Source organism: Olea europaea, chromosome 21 (assembly GCF_002742605.1).
Source record: "Olea europaea var. sylvestris chromosome 21, O_europaea_v1, whole genome shotgun sequence".
Classification (NCBI taxonomy): Eukaryota; Viridiplantae; Streptophyta; class Magnoliopsida; order Lamiales; family Oleaceae; genus Olea; species Olea europaea.
Window position 1 is genome coordinate 945309 of NC_036257.1, and position 22402 is coordinate 967710.

At 35.2% G+C, this 22402-nt stretch overlaps 2 protein-coding genes across 3 annotated transcripts; both read right to left on the minus strand.

Annotated features, from left to right (window-relative positions):
- Nucleotides 1–6018: 6018 nt before the first annotated feature.
- LOC111370359 lies at nucleotides 6019–16419 on the minus strand. Of its 2 annotated transcripts, XM_022992030.1 has the most exons (6): nucleotides 16245–16419; nucleotides 16077–16214; nucleotides 7389–7507; nucleotides 7028–7085; nucleotides 6819–6896; nucleotides 6019–6366 (listed from the first exon to the last, which is right to left on the minus strand). In XM_022992030.1, the coding sequence occupies exons 1-6, from the start codon at nucleotides 16402–16404 to the stop codon at nucleotides 6173–6175; spliced, it is 747 nt and encodes a 248-aa protein (XP_022847798.1). In that variant the 5' UTR covers nucleotides 16405–16419; the 3' UTR covers nucleotides 6019–6172. The 2 variants fall into 2 exon arrangements, with proteins under 2 accessions (XP_022847798.1, XP_022847797.1); XM_022992029.1 differs by having other exon boundaries at nucleotides 16077–16419.
- Nucleotides 16420–16772: 353 nt separating this feature from the next.
- Nucleotides 16773–20684, minus strand: LOC111370360 (probable glycosyltransferase At3g07620). Its single transcript, XM_022992032.1, has 4 exons — nucleotides 20411–20684; nucleotides 20093–20328; nucleotides 17798–18146; nucleotides 16773–17589 (listed from the first exon to the last, which is right to left on the minus strand). The coding sequence occupies exons 1-4, from the start codon at nucleotides 20627–20629 to the stop codon at nucleotides 16921–16923; spliced, it is 1473 nt and encodes a 490-aa protein (XP_022847800.1). The 5' UTR covers nucleotides 20630–20684; the 3' UTR covers nucleotides 16773–16920.
- Nucleotides 20685–22402: the final 1718 nt, after the last annotated feature.

Consider the following 22402-nt stretch of genomic DNA (forward strand, 5'->3'; position numbering starts at 1 on the left):
CGAAATGATGAGCTTCGGGCGAAGATCTGCATCAAATGCAATAGACCCACTTGATGTCCCCGACAACGGCTACAAAAAACTTGCCAACATTGGCAAGTTTTGTAATATAAAATTGGAAGTAGAGTGTTGAACTCACATGGATTGTTATCTAATTTCTATTGAGTACTAGAATTATTTTAGCTTTTAATTTATCTAGAAAATCAAATTTAGAATCCATATTCATATTCCAATCTAACGTGTATGTGATGATAGTTCAAGCAATTTAACAAAAGTTATAAGAGATTTATCTAATTGAGAAAAGCCTAGGAAATGATTTCAACACCTTATCAGCAATCTTTTTAACTTCTCTAGTTACTTTTATCAATTTTTACTAAATTTATAGGCAAGAACCTAGTATAATTCTACTCTCTATCGAGTGCAAATAGAATTCATCTCTATACTTTAATTCTAATATCTCTATTCTAAATCAAACATACAGAGATATAAAATACTTGGTTCTTAAATGGAATGAGCCTCAAAGATTTCATATTTTCTCTCGAAACCCACAAAATCTAGGTTATGTTGTTCTTAGATCATACCTAAATCTCCTCTCTTGATTACCGAAATTTAAAGCATCAAATCATTCACTTATTGATCAGGTAATTGAAAGCATTACACATGAATCAACACAAATAAATTAATGAAAAAATTAATAGAAATAATTGTATTAGAATCCAAACATGTCTCAGGTTACATCAATCCTACATTTAGAGTTTAGTTCTTGATTGCTATGAATGACATAATCAAATACAAAGGAAAGAACATAGAGAAGAAAAGATTAAGAAAAACTATTTCGTTGCTTTAATTCCTTTCCCAATTTATAGTCGTTCTTTCTCTCGATCGATCACTTGTTTTTTTCTTTTTCCTTAAGTTGTCCTCCCTCATCTAGGTCTCTAAGTTCGTATGTTTAGTCCCCTAATGTGTCAAGACGAGTTGGAGTTGGACCGGACCGAAACAAAAAAAAAACTGATTTTCCTCTTTTTAGGTGGCGGCGGCGCAACACCCAGAGCCGACATCGCAATGGTAACTATTGCCGGCACTCAGCACCTAACAGCGTCAGCACTTGTGCTTGTTGGTCTTCTCGGTTGGGCGCCACGCTGACTTCTATTGGTCTTCTTGGGCGCTAATTGCAACACCATGGCGCCCCTATACCGCTTCGCCTCCTTTGCTCGTGCATTAACACTTTCGCTTCATTCTAAGCTCCAAAAAATGGCATTTTTGTCCAAGTTATCTAAACTACATTACAACACGAACACATACATCAAAACGTTCAAAAGTGCTCGCTAACAAACCGAAAACCATAACATAGAGGTGATAGTTCAATGAGTGAATTGCACTTATCAAAGGTCTTATTTGCAAATTCTATATTTTTATTCTGAAGGTTTTGAAGAGGGCCTCCGCTTCTATGGCTTCCCCAAATGCCTTCCTCGTTTGGTTCACCATGGTGGTGGAGATGGCTACCCAATCGTTGGTCTCCATGAAGGATTGCCAATAGTCCGTCCAGAATTTGTGAAGAATAGAGGTTACCGTTTGAACTCTTGGCGGGAGCATCGACAGAACCTCCGAAGCCAGTTCATCACTTCGTTGCGAAATGCAGAGCTTCGAGCAAAGATCTGTATCAAATGCAGTGAACCCACTTGATGTCCTCGCCCTCTTCCAATACACTTGCTTTAGGGCTCTATTATAGTTGGCCTCTTCTGAGCCCCCCTTGCCCGTAGCAAATCAATTCCTCCCCAGCAGAGACTTCGAAGCAAGGTGGTGGGATGGCCATCGACCCATCCTTTTCGATGGCACAAAATTATTTTCTTCTTGGGGACTTTCTCCACCTTATTTTTTCCTCTATCCTTCATGGGATGTCCCCTATCCCCCTCATGGCTAGCAGTCTCTCTGTTGGCCTTCTCAATTTGGTCCCCCATTTGCTTTGTCGCAACAGATAAGGGCTGAAGCCCTCCCTCACGATGGTGGAGGTGGCGGCAGGTATTGTTGCCATATCTGGGGCGAGGTGCCTCATCTTTTCAAAATTTTCTACCAAAAAGGAAATGTTAGAAATTTTACAAACATGAGGCAAATATCTAAACAAAATACACGCCCACCTCTTCGAGCCATCAGACAGAACTCTTCGAAGAATCGTCGAAAAACAATCAACCTTTCGAACTCCCTTGAAGATAAAGGGCGAAGGTAGAGTCCTATACCATATCTAGCTCCAATTGGTTCAGCTCGAAGCGATCAATCGTGCCTGCAAGATCAAGACATATCAGAATTCAAACCACTTAAGCTAAAACACTCATGAGCTTTTGAGTAGGAAGTAAGAACTGTCGAGGGAGGAACGGTGTCTCTCTCACACACCTGTCACTTTCCCCTCACCCAGAACCATATCTTCTTCCATCCTTTGATGGAGGAGGGAAGCCCTATGATGAAGGGACAATGTAAACCCCACGGATAGAAGGAGTCACCCCTTGGAGTCTCCTTTCCCCAAAACCCTGAGCTAGAAAATGGTTCGAAAGGCATGAAGGGGCATATCCTCCTACTATCCTCTTTAAGGGAAGTCTCCTTCTACAAAAAACGAGTTCCCAATAATTGGGCCCAAGCATTGGGGAAGAACTGGGTAGGAGCCAGTTCATACAACCTCAGAACTGCCCTAAAAAATGGATGAAGAGGCAAACGAAGTCCCGCCTTTAGGAGGAACTCGCTAATGACGATGTAGCCTAAACTAGTAAAGTAGGCTCGTTCATCAGGAAAAGGAACTAGAATTTCGATACTATATAGGATACAATATTTTTCTCTCAACTCAACCAGGTGGAAAGAAGAGACAATGGAAGGTATCTTGGTAGCCCTCAACCCGCCTTGTCAACCCTACCCTTCCTTGATGCCAATACGCTTTAACTAGCATAATGGCTTTGATAAGGTCGACAGTTTTAGTTATGTTTACCCCATCTCAGAAGCCATTTGTCTAATGTCTAAATCCCCCTTAGAAGATCCCATTAGATAAATCATTATAACAGATTAGAATACTTATGAAGATCAAACAAAAAGACAATGAACGAAACAGACTGGAAATCACAAGAAAGTTTGAAGAAAAGGTTAGAAAGCAAGATGAACAAATGACAGAGTCGAATTCCGTGGTTAACAAAGGAAAAAGTGATTTTTGCCCTAAGTTATTGCCTTTTATAGGCAAAGCCACTCAACTCCCACCATTGGATTATGATCCGGACCATCCAACCATTCGTTCAAACCTAAATTTCTCCAACCGTTCGTTCAAACATAAATTCGAACCATTCACTAATCAAATAGAAGGCCCAATCTACTCAAGTCTAATCCATTTGGACCTCTTAAATGTTCTAACCAGGGAGCTACATGAGCTCCTGGTAGTTTACCGGACAAATCTATTCGATAAAAAGACCTACCTGTCATATAACCAATTGAGTTTTTTCTAAACGGAGCCTGTATAAATCACTCACATATTCTTCTAAATTATATATGTTAACTAGCTCTATCATTTCTCTTAGAAAATGTTTTCCTAGCAAAAGTATAAATAGCTTATAGGTCACAATTTGATCCAACTCATCTCGCTCCTTATTCACCTAGCGATTAGATAGACGACCTTCTGATTTTTCTTTTTTTCTTTGACAAAGGAATAAGAATGAGAGGTGGGTAGCCAAGTGCATAGCGAATTCTCACACAAGGTACTTATTAGATCGAATGTCATTTGCCAACTCTCTTTCTATAGCTCAAATTAGAGCGTCAGCATCACGTGCTCGTCTAAACCGCATGAAACATGCCTGCAACAATCATCACTACCCATTACGTGTGGCGATGGTGGTGTAAATGGAAAATTGAATCGCCTCAATTGTCATTCCTTGAAAATGTGCAAAAATAGCAAATCATTTGGGCACAATAATTCAGGACGCCTCCTGCTTATCTCGTCCATTTACTCACCTCCTCAGAATTATAGCCTACAAGTTCGGTCAAATAGGCGAAACTCCTTGCATCAACCTCATCTCTCACAGCTTCGGTATTACTCTAACATAGAATGGCTGGTAGAATTGGTCAAGTGGTCCTCAGTTTTACTTAAACATTGGAATAAACAGGAAGTCCAGCGTACAACTTTGGCAAATGACCTCGATAAGTACTTCGGATGTTTCATCATATATTATATTTTCATATAAATATTTGCAATTAGGTTTGGTGGACTATTATTGTGGGTTAAAAATAATCACCCCACAAAATTCTCGTAATTTCTGTCTCAATACAATGTAAAGGTTGATGTACTACATTAACGATCATGCATAGTCTTGGGAGACTATTGTTACGTCCCGTATCCTAGCCTCTAGTGGATACCAGGTAGAGGCATTACATGCAAACATCTGGTAGTCAACAATCAAAAAAAAGATTGGCCGAGACACTCGCTTCGTCTGAGCCCCCTTGCCAAAGTACTCTCTCTTTCAACAGAGCCTCTGTCCACCCGAAGTCCACCTTTTATGTTAAAGCACTTGCTGCCTTTAAAACAGATCTACAGAGCATCTGTAGGATTGATTGATGTGATGTTGCATTAATTAACGTCAGGAATGTTAGCATAGAGGATGAATCACCCCTTGTTAATGTCTTTATTGTTAGGTGGGGGTGATGCAGGGGTTTGGTTAGCGAGATGAGGCCACGTGGTTTTGATTTAACGATCACCATGTCGACTAGAGCACTATAAATAACAACTCTTGTAACATTTTGAAGGATTGAAAAAACTACACAAGATATGCAAAAATTCTCTTTAAAACCTCCCTTATTTTCACATTTTATTTGCTTAAGTTTGAATCGTTTGTACTTTGATGAGATTGCTTGGGAGTATTTGTCCATTGATGATTATTTTCAATCATATTATTGATGCTCAAACGTATTCGTCTCGTACGATTGACCATCTCCCATGTCCATTGTCATCGGAGATCCTTTGATTGGTTATTTCGATCAAAACGTGCCGGAAGTTGTTCACATAAGCACGAGTGGGCCCGACATCTATTGTCCACGTTGTCATTGCAAAAAAACAGAGTCAACAATTATCACATTACGTGTAAATTTTCATAGTTAACTTTACCTCTATTAGGTGCAATACTTCACTAAAACGTGGGAATTCTGTCTTATCCCCTTTGTAATTGCTTTTGGTTTATGTAATGAGCCTCATTTTCATTTTTTTATTTTTTTTTATTGATTGTCCTGTTCACTAGTGTATTTTTTTTCCTTAAAAGTTAGAATAATGGTCCTTTACAAAACTAATTCAATCTGTTTATTTAACCTAACTGTATTAATTTGTAACTTTTAATTTTAAAATTTTCATTTTTAGGACTCATCATGCAACTATAAAAAGATATTTTATTAGAAAGTTTGTATTTCTCGTTCAATAAAACGACGAAGCAACCAAATCCATATAGCCCTCGTAAGGCAAATCTATTGTGAATAAATCATAATATAGATTCTAATAATTCCATTATCGGACTACTGAACGCAAGATCAAATGTCTAAGGAGAATGCCTCAAAATGACAATTGTCTCATGATAATGATTAACGAATTCATTTATTGCAAGTACATGATCTCTTAACTATTTCGCCCCAATTCTCAAAGTACCAGATGAACACAGAAATTGAACTAACAATTTAAGGTATATTACTAGATCAGGATTTAGATGACTCGTTCAATGATCAAGTAGTGCTTCATTTCTAGCGATCACAAATGAATCTTCTAAGCGATCCTATTCAATGTGTACCAAACATATCATTATTCTTACTCCCATGATCTAGAAAAGCCTCAATAAGAACAATGTAATCTTATCAACATAAAACGTCCAACTTTATGTGCCAATCGCGAACAACATAATTTTGATCACGTCACAAATTTTCGCTTACTATCCTAGAATGATCAAGTACACAAATTTTGACATCTTGTATGATCATGAAACTTAAGGTTATTATTGCTAATTTTCAAATCATAACTCATAATGTCAACCACAAATTACTAATGGAAAGGCGTCCAATTAACAGAAAGTTGATATTATCCTATTCAACCAAGGTCACACTTCGCAGAAATTTTAAGAGAGAAATAACAAATATTTGGTGATAATCCCACAAGGTCTGAGAGTAAAATCAAGGTTCACAGTGGCAAAAGCAATACAGGGCAGGGAATGAACTCAGCCAGTAAGTTTGCATCCACATGTTTGGAATGAATGGCTTCCATACTCATAACAACCAAATCTAAATTCATATCATCAGCAACCTCTCCAATAATAGCTGTTGGTTTATTCCCTTCCCCAAGTCTCTCTAAAAGTTTGAAATCTTGGTAGCCACCTAACCACATTATCGAAGCATTTTGGTGAGTCGAAATGAAATAATTAATTTAATCAGTTTATTCAATGATGACAATGCAATTTCATGATATTTTTCTACGGTTTACTGGTTTAATGTTATGTCCTGTTGAAATATGTGAAGCCTCATTATACAGTTCACTTGTCCCCTTGACCGCATGATCAACCTAGTGACGGTATATTGCTACTTTATAAATAAAAATATGATTGTGGAAAGATAAAGAAGTGTTTCATCTTCATTATATTGAAAAATACGTAACGACTGAGATGACTTTCATATTAAGGACGAAGCACTATATATGCCTTTCACATGAGCATTTCTGTTTTTTCATTTTTTCGTCTTGTTAAGATTGAGACCATGGCTTAATCCTTAATCCTGACACGTCACTTGTACCTCATTATATATAAAGTAAACAAATGTTTTCACAAACTAACCTTCAGATAAATGCCACCGGATGCTAGCTAGTTGAGTATCATGCTCTGGTAATGATTCCTTTTCCTTTTCATTGATAACTGTAAAAAACATAAGAATCTACTCTAATGGATGTTTTATGTTAAAAATATCTGTAATATGGTTATCATCAATGCTTAATTTTCAACAGTATATTGCATATAACAAATATGACAAAGATTAAAAAGAATACCCAAAACTGTTATGTCAGCCTCATATTTCTTCGCCAAAGCAGCAGTAGTTGCCATGGCCTATCAAACAATTATTCATAAGATTAAATAAGTACAGCACAAAGCAATAACATGAAGCCATGAACCAGTCACGCTTAAGGCCCAGCAAAAGCTATTGTACATCAACAAGAAAACCAGAAACATACCCAAGGCATTGTAACTGACAATATGAGCAGTATTTGTTGTCAACAGAAGAAATAAATGCTATTTCTTTGTGTCTTATTAAGGAAGATACTCGCCCAATACTCGAGAGTTAAATTGCCCACACAATAGGAGCACATTATCAAAGAAACAAAAATTTAAAAGGAAAAGAGAGGAGAAAACCTGCTTTGTACCCTCTGATAGGTAAGGGTTGCCATCTGTAACTGGCAGAAGCAGATGCTTAAACTGAGTAAAGGCATCTACAGCAGGGCTGAGTTCAGCTTCTCCTGGCTTAGACTTCACTAAAAGAATCAACTAACATTCAGCACCCAAACATTGATACATTTGAATAGAGACTAGCTACTGCAGGAGTAAAATAAAGATGTAACATAAGATCATAATGATTTAGTTACTGATGAAAACTCGTAAAGATCACAGAATGCTGCTATAAAATCATTTTGCTTCCAGCCCTGGAACCCTGACACAAGAAACTTTGAGTTTTATATTCATGGAAGAATTAGGGAAAGCAATAAGGGAGGCTTAGCTGAGGCCCTGTGATTGAGATCAGAATAAGATGACTTCATGAATTTTTAGGGATTCCTTGTATAGCTTTCCATTAATCGACCAAGTTATATTCCATGATGATTTAGTGAAGAAGAAAACTGGAAAAACTGGAAAAGATTTCTGTTTTTTCATAAATAAATTACAACTCAATGGCATCCTTTTTAAAAGGGAAAAACAATCTTCCTAAATCTTTCTAAATATCTACCAATCAATCCCTTAATTATAGTTTTCCTAAGTATACAAAGCTAATAAACGCAGGATCTCCAATCACATATTTTTGTAATATTCTTGGGATTTCAACACTCCCCATCAAGTTGGATTGTAAATGTTAATTTTATCAAACGTGTAGATTAAATCATCAAATTTCTGGTGAGGTAGTCCTTTGGTGAAGATGTCCACAATTTGTTCTTGTGTAGGAACATATGTCATGCAAATAGTCCCATCTTCAACCTTTTCTTTAATGAAATGCTGTCTACATCTATATGCTTAGTTTGCTAATTTTGAAATAAGTTGAGAGAGATGTTGATAACAAGTTTATTATCACAATATTGTTTGATTGGAAATTTCACTGCAACCTGGTGGTTCTTCTAGGAGTTTTTTTAACCATAGTCTTTCACATATCCCTTGTGCTACCGATCTAAATTAAGCTTCAGCGCTATTTTTAACTACAACATTTTGTTTATAGCTCCTCCAAGTTACCAAAATTCCCCATACAAAGATATAGTATCCGATAGTCAATCTTCTATCTTCTGTTGATCGTGCCCAATTTGCGTCTTTGAAGGCTTCCACATCTTTCCTTTCACTCTTTCTTGAAGAATAGTCCTTTTCCCAACGAGCTCTTTAGATATCTGAGTATCTTGTAAACCGCTTCTAGATGAATTTCATTTGGAGAGTGTATATATTGACTTACTATACTTATTGCAAATGCAATGTCAGGTCCAGCGTGCGACTGGTAGATTAGTCTGCCCACAAGTTGCTAGTTTCTATCTTTCGACTGGATTTCAGTCTCATCAATTTTCTTTCCCACATCAATAGGTATATCACTTGGTTTACATCAGAGCATTCCAATTTTGATGAGGAGGTCTAGAACGTATTTTTTATGAGATTTTGATGCCCATTTTTGATTTAGCAGCTTTCATTCCTAAGAAATATCGCATTTGTTCCAAATCTTTTACTTCAAACTTCATCGCTAAACTTTTCTTTAGCATTTCCATTTCCACTATGTTGTCTCTTGTCAAAATTATATCAACATATACAATTAAGATTGTTTTAGACCTATCTTCAAATTGTTGGAGAAGCATAGTGTGATCTGACTGCCTTTTCAGTATCTTTGCAAACTGTCAAACCATACTCTTGGTGACTATTTGGGCCCATATAGAGATTTCTTGAGTTTGCATACTTAATCCTTTTCATCTGTTTTGCTAAAACCCGTTGGTAATGTCATATATACTACGATGAGCATATAGATATTGCTTAGATGCAATTTGTTAGTAAGACTCTTCATCATCCATAATTGCTCCAATTTTAATCATAATGCAATGGCCGACTTATCTTTCAAAATGTCCTGAAGAATATTATTTGAAAGATGAAGATGCATTTGAGAAATGGCTTTTCGATCTCTTCGTTTTTTTTACTGCATAGTCCAAGTTGTGGACATTTTGTCAAATCTTAACAACGCGTTGTTTGAATCCGAACAAGTACTGCTCGCATCTTTACTTGCACAAAGAGATTCTTGTATTGCGATCTAATAGCAAAATATCATACTTCATTGTTGCCATCACGAAAGGTCAAGTTGTGGTATTAACTTGATCAAATCCTTGATCTTCTCAAGGATTTCAACGCCAAAAAGCTCTTATATCAATTGTTGAGAATCCGGTCAAATAATTAAAGAACTAGAAAATATGGACAATATGAAAATAGTGGATCACAAAGAAAACAAGATTTACGTGAAAATCCAAATTCGAGAAAACCACAAGCAGAGGCAGAGGCAGAGGCAGAGGCAAAGAATTTACTATAATCAATAGTACAAAGGATCTCTTTGGACCAATAACTAATTGGACAATTGGTTAATTCCAATATGTGTTGTACACCATATATTTATAACCAAATAATTCCTAACATATTAGGAGAATTAATACACGAAAAGTTTTAATATAAGGTGAAACCAATATAATAGGTAAAACCAATAATGGAGAATTCGGGATGAAATAGGAGTCAAATTCACCTTGGATTCCTTCACGACATCTTCAAGTCTACTACTATGCTGTGAGGGATGGTAGTAAAATGCGATTAGAATGAGAGCTCGAGATGAGAAGCTTGGGGGCAAACAAGTTACAGTAATAATTGGAGATTATATTACGGAATGCATCTTTAGGAGGGGTCATCTTTCTAATAAGTTCATATACAAGAGGAGTGATCATTCTAATTAGTTCATATGGTCCATATTAGTGACAGGCAACCACTTTATGGAGATATGAATTCATCACATCCTTTTTTTAAATGAATGGAAGTATTTTCCAGAAGGATGTATAAACCTGATTCTGACCAATTTCCTATTGAACTTGATGCAGCGAATTGAGGATCTATACCATTTAGATTAGGGATACGAGGATCTCTCATCATTAGTTGATACCCATATAGGGGAATCAAGTCCAGTTTCAAAATGGGTAAGTTTTGTGAAATATATTAAAGAGAGATGAAAGATATGGAATAGTGAGATTCTTACATTAATGTGAAAATAAATTAGACAAGAATTTGAGTTTGGCTACTCGTGTATTGTACAGTGAAGGTGAGTGATAGATCCTTATCTGGTTCACATGGATGCTCCCATGTCATTTGTTATTCTAGAATGTTCATTATTCAGTTAGAGCGAAACTCGATAAATAAGATGGGGAGCGAAATTAGATGGGCATTGAGTAAATTGTTTAAAATAGTGGGGAAAAATCAGGCCTCTCGAATAGCCTAAAAATTGTCATTTACATTCTGTTATTCAATCAAATTAACATTCAGTTACACTTTACCATCTAGCTTACATATTTCCATTTCACTTCATCAGTACAAATCTATAGCTTCACGAGCCCAGAATCTTGGCAGCAACGACAGCAAATTCTTTAGCAATTTAGATTTTCCAACAACCAGTTCCAGGAACCTATAAATTGGTATCAAAGCACTCGATTCTAGGGAGGATGGAAACAAATTTCAGTAAGGTATTGGAGGAGAAATGGAGATCCATATTCAATTGATTTGAACTCATGATGCTACGGATGGGAGATCGAGCACTTGATTTTGGATTGGATCCGCTTGGCTGTCTCAAGATATCGATATTCTATGATGGCAATCCAGATTTGTCCATAGGGAAAGCTGAAGAAATTTTCAAAAGGAATTGATTGTCAAAGAGGGAAAAGGTGGAAGCCACTACGGCATATTGGGATGGTGAAGCTTGGGAATGGTTCCAATGGCTAGATCGTTGAAGACCCGTGCACACTTGGGGAGAACTAAAAAAATTGATGTCGAATCGATTTAGCACGAGTAAGGTCTTTGTTGGTGATGAATTTTTAGGTTGAAAGTAGTGTGATGGGTTGAACTAGAAGACGGAGAATGGAAAGCCAGAGATAGAACCGTCAGCACCTGAGGAGGAAAGTAAAAAGAAGGGGAACGGACTGGTCACTACTTTGCCAAAAACCACCCATGCGTCTAAATTGCCACCTCAATTTGATGAAATCTGGGTAAATAGATGCAACCTTGAAATCTTACAATTACCACCGCTGGAGGAGGTGAAAAGATCGGAGCAGGTTTTAGAGGGAGCCTCTGTAAAATCATTGAAGCAAGAGGAGTAAAGGAGGGGAATTATTGAGTTTGATGGATTTGGACTGAGGAAAGGAAGGGGCCGAAAGGATTTAAGACGTGAATAAGATGAAGCAAGCCCATTTTAACTTTGGCCCATCTAGATCTAAAATTAATATAGATAACCCAAGCCCACAATTCCCTTATTTCCCTGTCCACACATGTAAACCGGCTCTCGAGATACCACATCCAATTAATCCGATCAACACCAAAGCCACGGTCCGATTTCTGTCAAGCAACAACAAATAAAGGGGCTACTCCATTCAAGAAGTTAATTGATGAGCCACAAATGAACAGAGACAGGGACTGTGTTTTTTAGTGATGAGAATTGCACACCAAATCACAGATGCCACAATACTGAGCTGCAAGTATTTTTGGTTATTGATAATGGGGAAGAAGTGGAACTCGTAGAGGTGGAAGAAGGAGATGATCGATTAGAGGTTTTGGAAGAAGATGAAGAAGAAAATGATAGGTTCCTAGAACTGGTTGCTGGAAGATCTAAGTTGCTGAGGAATCTGCTATTGTTGCTGCCAAAATTTTAGACCCATGAAGCTATAGATTTGTATTGATAAGTGAAACGGAATTATGTAAGCTAGATGGCAAAGTGTAACTGAATGTTAATTTGATTGAATAACAGACTATAAATGACAATTTTCAAGCTATTTGAGAGGCTTGATCTCTCCCCACTTTTCCAAACAATTCACTCAATGCCCATCTAATTCCCCTCCCCATCTTATTTATAGAGTTTCGCTCTAACCGACTAATGAACATTCTAGACTAATAAATGACGTGGCAGCATCCACGTGAACCAAATAGGGATCTATCAGTGAGATGAGATGTTGGTGAAACTCAAATACTACTAACCCACTTGCATAAACAGGACATTAGAAGCAGTGCACTAAAGGCGAATTGATCGCACATGGGCATTGAAGACCATCCAAGCTTGTCATATTGTCATTAAGACCGTCATTTTATTTTAACTGCTATGATCAATATCATATGGATTGGTGGATATACTTTTATTGATATACTTTTAAGTGACAGCTTATAACTATTTACAACAATTAGATTGCTTAGCCAAATGATCAACTACCAAAACACGTGTCTTTCATATATGAAAGAAACTCGTAATTCTATTAAGCCCCTATTTCGTGTAGCTAAAAATCTTGATAAAAATCTAAGTTAAAATCAAAAATTAATTTTAACAACACATTTCATGGAATCGACAACTTTTATTAACCTTTTAACTACGTATTTCATCATCTTTTGTTAAAATCTACTAAAAACCTAATTTTTAGCTACACCAAATAGAAACTAATTTCAGCATTATGGCTTAATAAAGAACCGTCTCAGTCTTCTATCTATGACTTCACATCAAAGTTATTTTTCTACTTAGTAATCAAGAAGCACTTGTTTATCACCATTGAAATTAACTTTGTTCATGCAAGAATGGCACTTAAATAAAATTGATTTGGGCATTTTATCATGGGAAGCAGTTCAAGTGTTGAAAAATAATTTTAAGAAAAAGAATTAGAATTGGTTAGGGCAAAATACCCTTTCCGAAAGAAGAAACATCATTATGTGTCTTCAAGTCCCAGAATTCCAGGCTTTTCCTGTCAGATTTTTCAGCACGGAGGGCAAAAATGTGGAATTGTTAAGATGGTTTAGCATTTTAAATCATGATATTTGGGTATCTCATATAAGATGATCCTCATTCACCATTATTGTTCACTTTGTTGATTAATGTTTCAGTAAGATGCTTCATAGAGGGCAAAGAATGTGTTGTTAAGAGGTGTACACGAGAGCATACGTTTTAATACCACATCTTCAGTTTGCTTAGGATACTATTCTTTTCCTACCTGAGGAAGATAGTTGTTTTAAGAATGTATGGTACTAACAAGATTTAGAAATTGCTTAAAATTTTAAAATATAACTGGAGACGAGGATTTGCATTCATATATATCATCAGTGCATCTTAATTCTGCGTCTATTGCAGGTTGTAGGTTGCAGGTTGCAAGATCCTATAACTTATTTAGGCATTCCATTAGGAGGCAACCCTAGGGTGACTTCCTTTTGGGATCCAGTGACTGAGAGATTGTTAAAAGATAAAATGGTGGGATAGGAATAGATTTGAATTTACACAGCATAACTTTGATCAAGTCATTGCTTCCTGGCATAAATTCGTACTATTTTGTTTTGTTCAAGATTCTGATAAGCTAGGAAAACTGAACAAGCAGCAAGACATTTCCTATGGAAAGGCATAAAGTGGTATCAGAATGTGCTTGATCTGCACACCCAACAAGCATGCCTTCAAAGTTGAAGTGTCTACCAAAATGTTCTTGCGATAGAGATTCTATTTTTCAAGGCTTAGGGCATCACCAATAATACTTAGTATTTTAAAGAGCATCTTTGCAATATAAAGTGCATTTTGAAGAAAAAAAATTAAGAGTGGAACTTTCTACACAAGTCCAACAACACATTTTACATTTAATCTTTATTTTGTTTGTTTCAACAAGCAAATTATGACTCAACATTTCCCTTCCTTTTTAACTGACTTGCTTCATTTTAATTTTATCATTTTCCTAATATTTTGGAAGAAGTGCGTGGAAAGTTGTGAAATAATAAATGAAATTACTAAAAGTATTATATAGAAAGTAAGTTTTGGACTCTATATTTGGAAAGTCAGATCCAGTCTATTTTTAATTTTTGATATACTGAGTTTGTTGAATTTCTAATGAAAGGTTTAACTCTATAAAATAAAGAAGATGGTTTATTAACCATATACTCTATTTAGATAGTGAATTTTCTTCTTAAAGGGTTCAACAAACTCTTTGTATTAGAATATTAAGATAAAAAGTGGATCGAGTCTAATGTAGAGAATCAGACCTACTCTTCGTATAATACTTTTAATCATTTCATTTATTATTTCACAACTTTCCATTCACTTTGCGCAACCAAGTAAAAATAAGGAATCAAAGTGTTGATCCATAATTGCTAAAGGGAAAAAGAAAAATAACATAAACATAAAAGTGAGTAGTTGGACTTGTATAAAAAGTCTCAATCTTTATTTTTGAATATCTTCGAGATTTTATATTGGATTTTGCTCTTTAATATAAAGAGCATTGTTGGAGATTTTTTAGTTTGTGATAGCAACCCATACAAATGTATCTTTTAGTCTTGCAAGGATGACAATTGATCGAGGAACAGGGTATGCACTTATTCTTGCATAATTCGTTATGATATATTGTATAGACTATCTAGAGCATGTCTATCCGGTAATGTTACATTTTCTACATGCATTACACTCACCAACGCAATGTTAAGTAATAATTCTTAATCAATCATTCATGCTCACCCACTTCTATGTAGGAATTTAAAGGTATAATGGATTTAAAAATGTATTCGGAAACAAAGTGAAGGGAGAGGATGTTATAAAATAGTGGTAGAAATTGACAAAATGCAACAAAGTAAGTTTGTTCTACTACTTGATTACCAGCCATGTCTTGTTAACACCGTTGTCTTCAGGCATAACTTGGCAGACTTCAACAATTTCTAGATACAACATGAAGTAGGTATTTGAACTAACTAATTGGTACAACAATAAAGAAAAAATCAAGTCCATAGTCAAGCCTGGCACTAACAATTTAAAATTGCATTCAGAAACTAAAGCACACGCATTCAAATAACACCAACTGACTGAAAATGTACCAGTAAATTGAAAAGTCCATTGAGTAAGAATAGTACGAGCCAAATTCAAATTACCAGGGCATGTGGTTCTTTGAAGCTTGGAGGGAATCTAGTCCATAGTGAGGACTGGTGCAAACAAGTTAACATTGCATGGAGAAACTCAAAGAAAGATACAAAAATCAGACGAAAACAAAGAATGAAAGACAAGTATTGGTACATAGACAGAATATTCAAATTTAATTGAAGCCCCTGATTGACCAAAGAAGCAAATTTGCTATAACAACAGAACAAAATCATATACTGATTCCATCGTAATTCACAAATTTATTGTAAGTTGAAGAACCCAATTAACAAATCCACTCAAACATAACGTCAACAATTTACATTGCATTCAGAAACTCAAGTAAAGGTACAAAAATCACATGAAATCAGAGAATGGAAGGCAAGCAACTGTACAGAATATTCAAAGTTATAGAAGACTCTGATTGAGCAAATGATCAAATTCACCATACTAAAGAGCATAAGAATACGAAAGCAGTCGTAAAATGCAAATGTATGATTAAGAGCCGATTTTGAGAATTGATTTTTTGACCGTTAGGAGAAAAGTGGGGTCCACCTGTGAAAGAAGAAGTCAAATATAATGACTGAAATAGTAAAATAACTGTCAAAAAATCAATTTTTGGGTGAAAAAATCGGGCCCCCTAAATTGAAGAACTCCATTTTATAAAAACGGCTATCCTCCAACATTACTTTAAACAATCCTAGATATGAATATACCTTGTCGGGTGGTTCTTAAAAGCTGGGGGGAAATGGAAAGGCTGCGTCGTTTAAGCTTCCACGAAGAAGAAGATATGGGTAGAGAAAATAAACAAGTAGAAGGAAGAAGTGGTGGGCTTAGAAGGGGAGTAGAGTTTGAATGGACCTTTGACGTTTCAGCAGGAAATGCTAGCAAGTACTGAGCAAACGCCATTGAAGAGAAAGTTTCAGCTTGATCGGGAGAGGGGAGAAGAGGGGACGGGAGTTCCAGAAGAAGCGAGAAGTAGAAAATAGATTCTAGGGAGATTAATAGCTGGGGTCTCCCAAACTTCGACGCATTGTTACACATTGGTGCCCAGTTTTCAAAATGTAGCATTTACATCCTTAATCTTTCATTTTACGTTAGTCGAAAAATTTACCCTTTAAACTCTCCTAATGAAGCTAAAACTTTATTAACTTCAAGTGCAAAAGAGAGAGAATGGACGAGTTTGGAGGGAAGAATTATTTCTATTCAACTCATCTGAAAATCACATGTGTGATTGCTATAAATAATTTACAATGGAAAGTCAGCTGGATACTTAACTGACCTACTAGTCCGATCAGTAACCCGAGACCTTACCTCACTCAAGTGGATGCATGGGTCAGGTCTAATAACTATTTTTTCAGTTATGAAATATTGATTAATGAACTTACTTTTCCGTCTAAGAAAAATCTTAAAAATAGAACTATTTTTCATTTCGTCTTGCTGTACTCATTCCCAAAAGTGACATAACTTTCCTGTAGACTCAAGATTATAATTTATAAGATTGCTAGCTTTAAGCTATGAGTAGCTTGGAACTCTGCACGACAAAAAAATAATAATAAATTATCCGTAGATTCTAACATTCAACCTTCTAAGCCAAAGAGAGTGAATCAACATATGAAACACATCGTATCTCTTTGGAGGATCATTTACCACAAAATGCCTTTTCACTTGTTTCACACTTTCATGAATTCTTCTGTATTTGTCATCATTTATTCCCATCAGAATCCTTTTCAAGTTTGGCAATTCACCAACTGAAATTTGAATGGAAAATTTGGTCCAATCAAGAACATCACTAAATGGCAGTATGTAATCTTGAGAAATCAAGACAGGCACACATTCTGCATAAATTGCTTCAACAATTCTTGGACTGGCAACTTCAAAACCACTTGGACATAGGCAATACTTGCTGTTTTTCATGAGTTCTTGATAAGATAAACTTTCTGGGACTTTTTCATATACTCTGATAGCCTCATCTTTGTCCTTCCAGTGCTCGAAAAGCGTGGGACGGATTCGTCCGTGCAGTCGGCCTGCAAAAAATGCTAGAATCGTGCGATTGAAGGAAGAGGGGTGTTCTATAATTAGACCTGCTGTAATATTTCCTGTCTTAAAATTTATTTCTGGAAATGAAACATCTTTTCTTGGATTGAAGAATTCTGAGGTATTGGCATTGCATAATGCTCTAATTGAAGTGAAGTACAATTGATGGACATACCATGTAGCTCTTGGCCCCTGCATTACATATTTGATCATTAGGACTTCATATACATTTGAAGGAAATCAATAAAGATATAGGCAATATGACAAAAATTGTCATTCATTAGCGTACCAAACATGTCAAAAAAGAAAGAAGAACGCCATGAAATTAACGATCTGGTTACAGTGGATCCTTGTAGAGGAAATGATATTTCTATGAGTCAAGAATATCGAATATGCATACCCAATCGTGGCATGAGAGCATGAAATGATCGGCTCCGAGGCTTCTATTCCAGTAGGGATACTTAGCAGATACCATACGAACATAATCGCCTACAACACGTTCAAGAACAGCCTTGTCGCGTATAATAGGATCGAAAAGGTGTTCAAGAATCATTACCACACTAAAGGGAAGAAAAAACAGGTGAGCTTGATCAGGATCATGAGTTCGAAACTTGGTACTCAATTCGATCATGTTGAGAAAAATCCCTTCTGTGGAGTAAATGTTTTTGCAAGGACCATAGTGAAACAAAGGGGGTTCTCCTTCTTCATAGACAAATATCTTGAACAGTCTTTCCATTAGCAAGTAACTCCTGCATACATGATAAAATCCAAGAGTTTTGAGTTTTAAACTGTTAAGATTGGTAGATTGGAAATTCAGTTGAGAAAAATTTTGCGACCGTATTTTTCCTAAACCATTTAATAGTTTTCATGACAGACTACTCATAAGACTTTACGGCTGATTGAATAATTGCTAGGCCATTGAGGAACATAAAAGGAAAAAAAGCTTTTATGTAAAGAGATCCATACGCTAAGAACGTCTCGAACAGACTCTCTATTTTATTTTATTTATTCACAAAAAAAAATGATTTTTGGAGAGCCAAACCCAGTCTTTATTCTTAATTTAACAGTGATTTCATTTAATAAATTAAAATTTTCAAAATTCTACAATTTAAATTATTCAAATCACATTTCAATTGATTGCCCTTAACATATAAAAAAAATATGTTAAATAAGTGATGAGGAGAAATCAATGAATCTTCATTAAAAAAATATAATAAAGAGTCAAAATAGAAAACATTATTAGAGCATATAAAAAATTTACTTTCTAAATTTAAATATACTCTCTATTTATTATGCATAAGATGCTGTTTATAAATAGAGCCTTTTGAACATGCTTTAAATTAGTGTGAGCCAACTGCTCATATTTCTAAATCACATATTTTACCATTCATTTTTGAATGTGACTTTGAACAAGTGGGATTTCAACTTTGAACAAGAGGAATTTCAAGCCAAGTATGACAATATATCTAGCTCTTGATTGACAACGCCTTTCTAAGATTATAAATTAATTAAACTTCATTTTTAATCGCACATTTTTTTTGGACTTACAACTATCCACTTTTTAGCCACTTCATGAATTGGGTCCAAGTTGTCAAACAAGGTCCTAATATAGACATTTGAGTACAAGACAAATTCTATTGATATCGAATCTCAGTTGTGTTAGGTCGTTTAGATGCAATCAAGTTTATAGTTCTTTATCATGTTGGCATTTGAAAAAAATGAAAAAAAAAAAAAAAAAAAAAAAAAGGAAAAAAAAAGAAAGGGATAGAAGCCAAAATCTTGTACATTGTACCATTGAGTATGGTCTAACAGTGCTAACCAAGCATCATAACAAATAGACTCTAGAATTTTGTCCAATGTCAACACATCTTTATGAAACTCAAGAGTTGGGTTTCGGTAAGCTCAATTATTTCCTCAAATGTCTAAAACAAGAGGTGCGTATGGTTTGAGTTTTTGATAATTTTAATAAATGGACTAAATTAATGAAAGTGAATTATTAATAAAATAATGTCATAAATAAAAAAAATAAAAAATGGAAAAATTATGTATGTATGAACAAATTAATTAATTAAGCGATGCATTCAATGAAACATCATGTGATGGTAATCAATGTGTTCTTGAAAAAATCAAACTATGTTTATTGAAACTAATAACTAAGAGTCACTTAAGGCATATATCTTAGATTCTTAAACAAATAACAAATAATAAACAATAATTTCCCTAAAATGCATGTGGGTTATGAAAATGACATTAAACAAATGATAACCATAAAAACACACACATTAAAGCCAAATGCTATGTGGGTTTATGTCGGAATCATAAACGGTAATATCTATTTCATTGTACGTAAATTCAGCCCCAAAAAACAAGAAGTCCGATGAAACCTAAACTACAAATATAATTATTTTTTACAATTATAATTAGATAAAAATGGCTTCTTGAGTGGTTATAAATAGTTTACAATCATAAGCCATGTAATGACTAATACTTTTTTTTTATTTTTTTCTTTCAAGAAAGACGACCAATTCACGATTTAATTTTCGATGATCAACGTAGTAAACATATTCCGGTACATATCTTAGGGAAAAACATGTTGAAACTCCAAGGATGCTCAACTAGATAATATAAAAACGAGATGACAATTAAACACAACATAATTATCAATTTGTGATCTTTAAAAAAAAAAAAAAAATACCTTTGAAAAACGTATGGATTCCTATAGATTTGGCCTTTTGGAACGTAATCTTCATCTTCAACAAATAGAGTCGAATTTCTACTATTCACAATGGCTTCTTTAATCAGTTCTCTCACTCTAACAAGGTCACTTTCAATTTTCTCCATTTTCTCATCCCTTTTTTTCCCACTTCTCAACATGCTTTCAACATTCAATTCCTTTATAAGGTTCTCTACTACCCTCTGCATCTTTGGATTCTGCAAAAAGGAGAATAAAAATTAAAAACAAAATTTTAAAAAAGGGAAAGAAGTGATTTGGAAAAGGGATAGGGAGATTTACGGAGAACGTGGGATACAACGCCGTTTTGGAAGAATGGGTCGGAGAAGATGAAGAGGAGGATATGACTGTCGATGTCCATGTCCATGGTGAAGATGGAAGAGAAAGTAAAGAAAAAGTATTGGAACCATAATTTGTTATTAGAGACACAAAAACTATGGCTAAGGAAGTTAAAACAAAAAGTGTAATGCATGGATGACTTCTTCTATACAACTCCCTCATCTCTCTCTAAATTTTTGATGTAGTGATTTACAATGAAATCCCAGCATGTAAATGGGAGAATTAGTTAGGATACATTACAATTTGAAAGCAACAACAATTGTGTAAATAAATTTGGGTTAATTTTCGTTTTTGGTCACTCAACTTTTAGTGAAAACTCATTGGGTTGCCCAAACATAAGTTTAGTTTCAATATTAACCAGTTTATTAGTTTCATTATTAAACTCAACATCACAATCTAATGGGAACGTTGAAATTTGTTGCACCTTATGTTTCTTGGTAAATATGCTGTCTAATTACGTCATGATCGTAAAAGTTGAAAGTAAATTGTGTTTAAAATTCATAGCTATTCATCTGAACAAACTTCGAGCTCTACTCATCCATAATTTCGATATTTTGCAATGACAGCAGGGATGGCAACTGAGCGAGTATAGGACGAGTCGGCCATTCCCACCACTGTTCCGTCGAGTATTTTTGTTATCTTACCCCATACCCGGTTAAAGCGGGACGGACAGGGCAAGTCTCCTGCCCGATTTATTTATTTATTTATTTGCTTTTATTTTTTATGTCTTTAGTTAGTTAATGATATTACTTTTTACCAATTTGTTAAACACAACTTGTATTCTCTTTAAAAAGAATGATAAATTTATTATTTTTGTTTGATAAAAACTTAAATTTGAAATTAATATTAAATGAGGCGGGGACTATGTTTCCCATACCCGTTTTGAGGCAATGACCCTCATTCCATACACACCCCATGTACCCAGTTAGGCGGGTATTATCCGCCCCATGGGTATAGAGTTGGACGAATTTTTTTGCCATCCCTAAACGACAACATGATTATGTGACATATTTACCTAGAAACGAGTGTTAATGGAGGATTGAGAGGTTAAGTTTGGTAATGTGACCTAATGAAGTGACTAGCATTGAAGTCAAATAATCTTATTTCGACAAATTAAAATTTCACTGAAAGTTCATTGACCAAAAATGGAATTAGTCCTTATAAATATGCTTCATTTACCAAATTCCTATTTATGAATTTGAGAGAGAGAGAGAGAGAGAGAGTCGTTTTCTCATAGGTAAGAGATCATTAAAGCTTTAACTATTGAACAATTGATAATATTTGAATTCATAAGATCGAATTGACTTATGATGGGTTATGTCGAAAAATTTGATTCATAAGTTTTTTAATGGTTTTTTTTTTATTTTTTTATAACATAACATGATTTATGTCAATTCTAAATCGTTTCTTAAAAATACAAATTTTCATTTTCTTAAAAGAAAGGGGGAATAGGAACTATGATTAACTTTTATTCGAAACAAGATCAGTTTCTGTCACAATTTATTTTATCTTATCGTTAATTTAATTTTCATTCAAGTTTTTCCTTTTTTTTTTCTTATTATTCATGAGTGGTTCAATAGCTTTGAATTGAGTACTATTATCGATCCCCACTAGATATAAATACCATATGATATAGTATGTTACGCCTCGTCACACGTGGCTCCACATGGTTGACCCATTGCAGCTGTGGACCCATCATCGCTGAAACACCTAGCATAGTGGTCGAGGCCCTGAGGCCAATACCGAGGCTCGTCTTCGTATTCCTCTATCGAAGAAGAGGTACTAAAATGAAGAGGCCTCACAAACTGATGTCGGAGGAGCTTCACAGTGTAGAATCCGAAGCTTCGTAACGCAATGAGATTTTGAATTGATACATGAGTTCTCTTTGGAATGATTAATGTGACCCTTCTAGTGAGCGTAAGTGTCTTGTCTTGT

Coding starts and splice junctions, on each gene's coding strand:
- LOC111370359 (XM_022992029.1), bottom strand. CDS start 16,404: ATGTGTAACAATGCGTCGAAGTTTGGGAGACCCCAGCTATTAATCTCC. Junction 7,086..7,388: donor TATCAGAGGGTACAAAGCAG/GTTTTCTCCTCT, acceptor ATTGTTTGATAG/GCCATGGCAACTACTGCTGC. Junction 6,897..7,027: donor GGCTGACATAACAGTTTTGG/GTATTCTTTTTA, acceptor TGTTTTTTACAG/TTATCAATGAAAAGGAAAAG.
- LOC111370360 (XM_022992032.1), bottom strand. CDS start 20,629: ATGAGGGAGTTGTATAGAAGAAGTCATCCATGCATTACACTTTTTGTT. Junction 20,329..20,410: donor CGTTGTATCCCACGTTCTCC/GTAAATCTCCCT, acceptor TCCTTTTTGCAG/AATCCAAAGATGCAGAGGGT. Junction 17,590..17,797: donor TGCTCTCATGCCACGATTGG/GTATGCATATTC, acceptor TATGTAATGCAG/GGGCCAAGAGCTACATGGTA.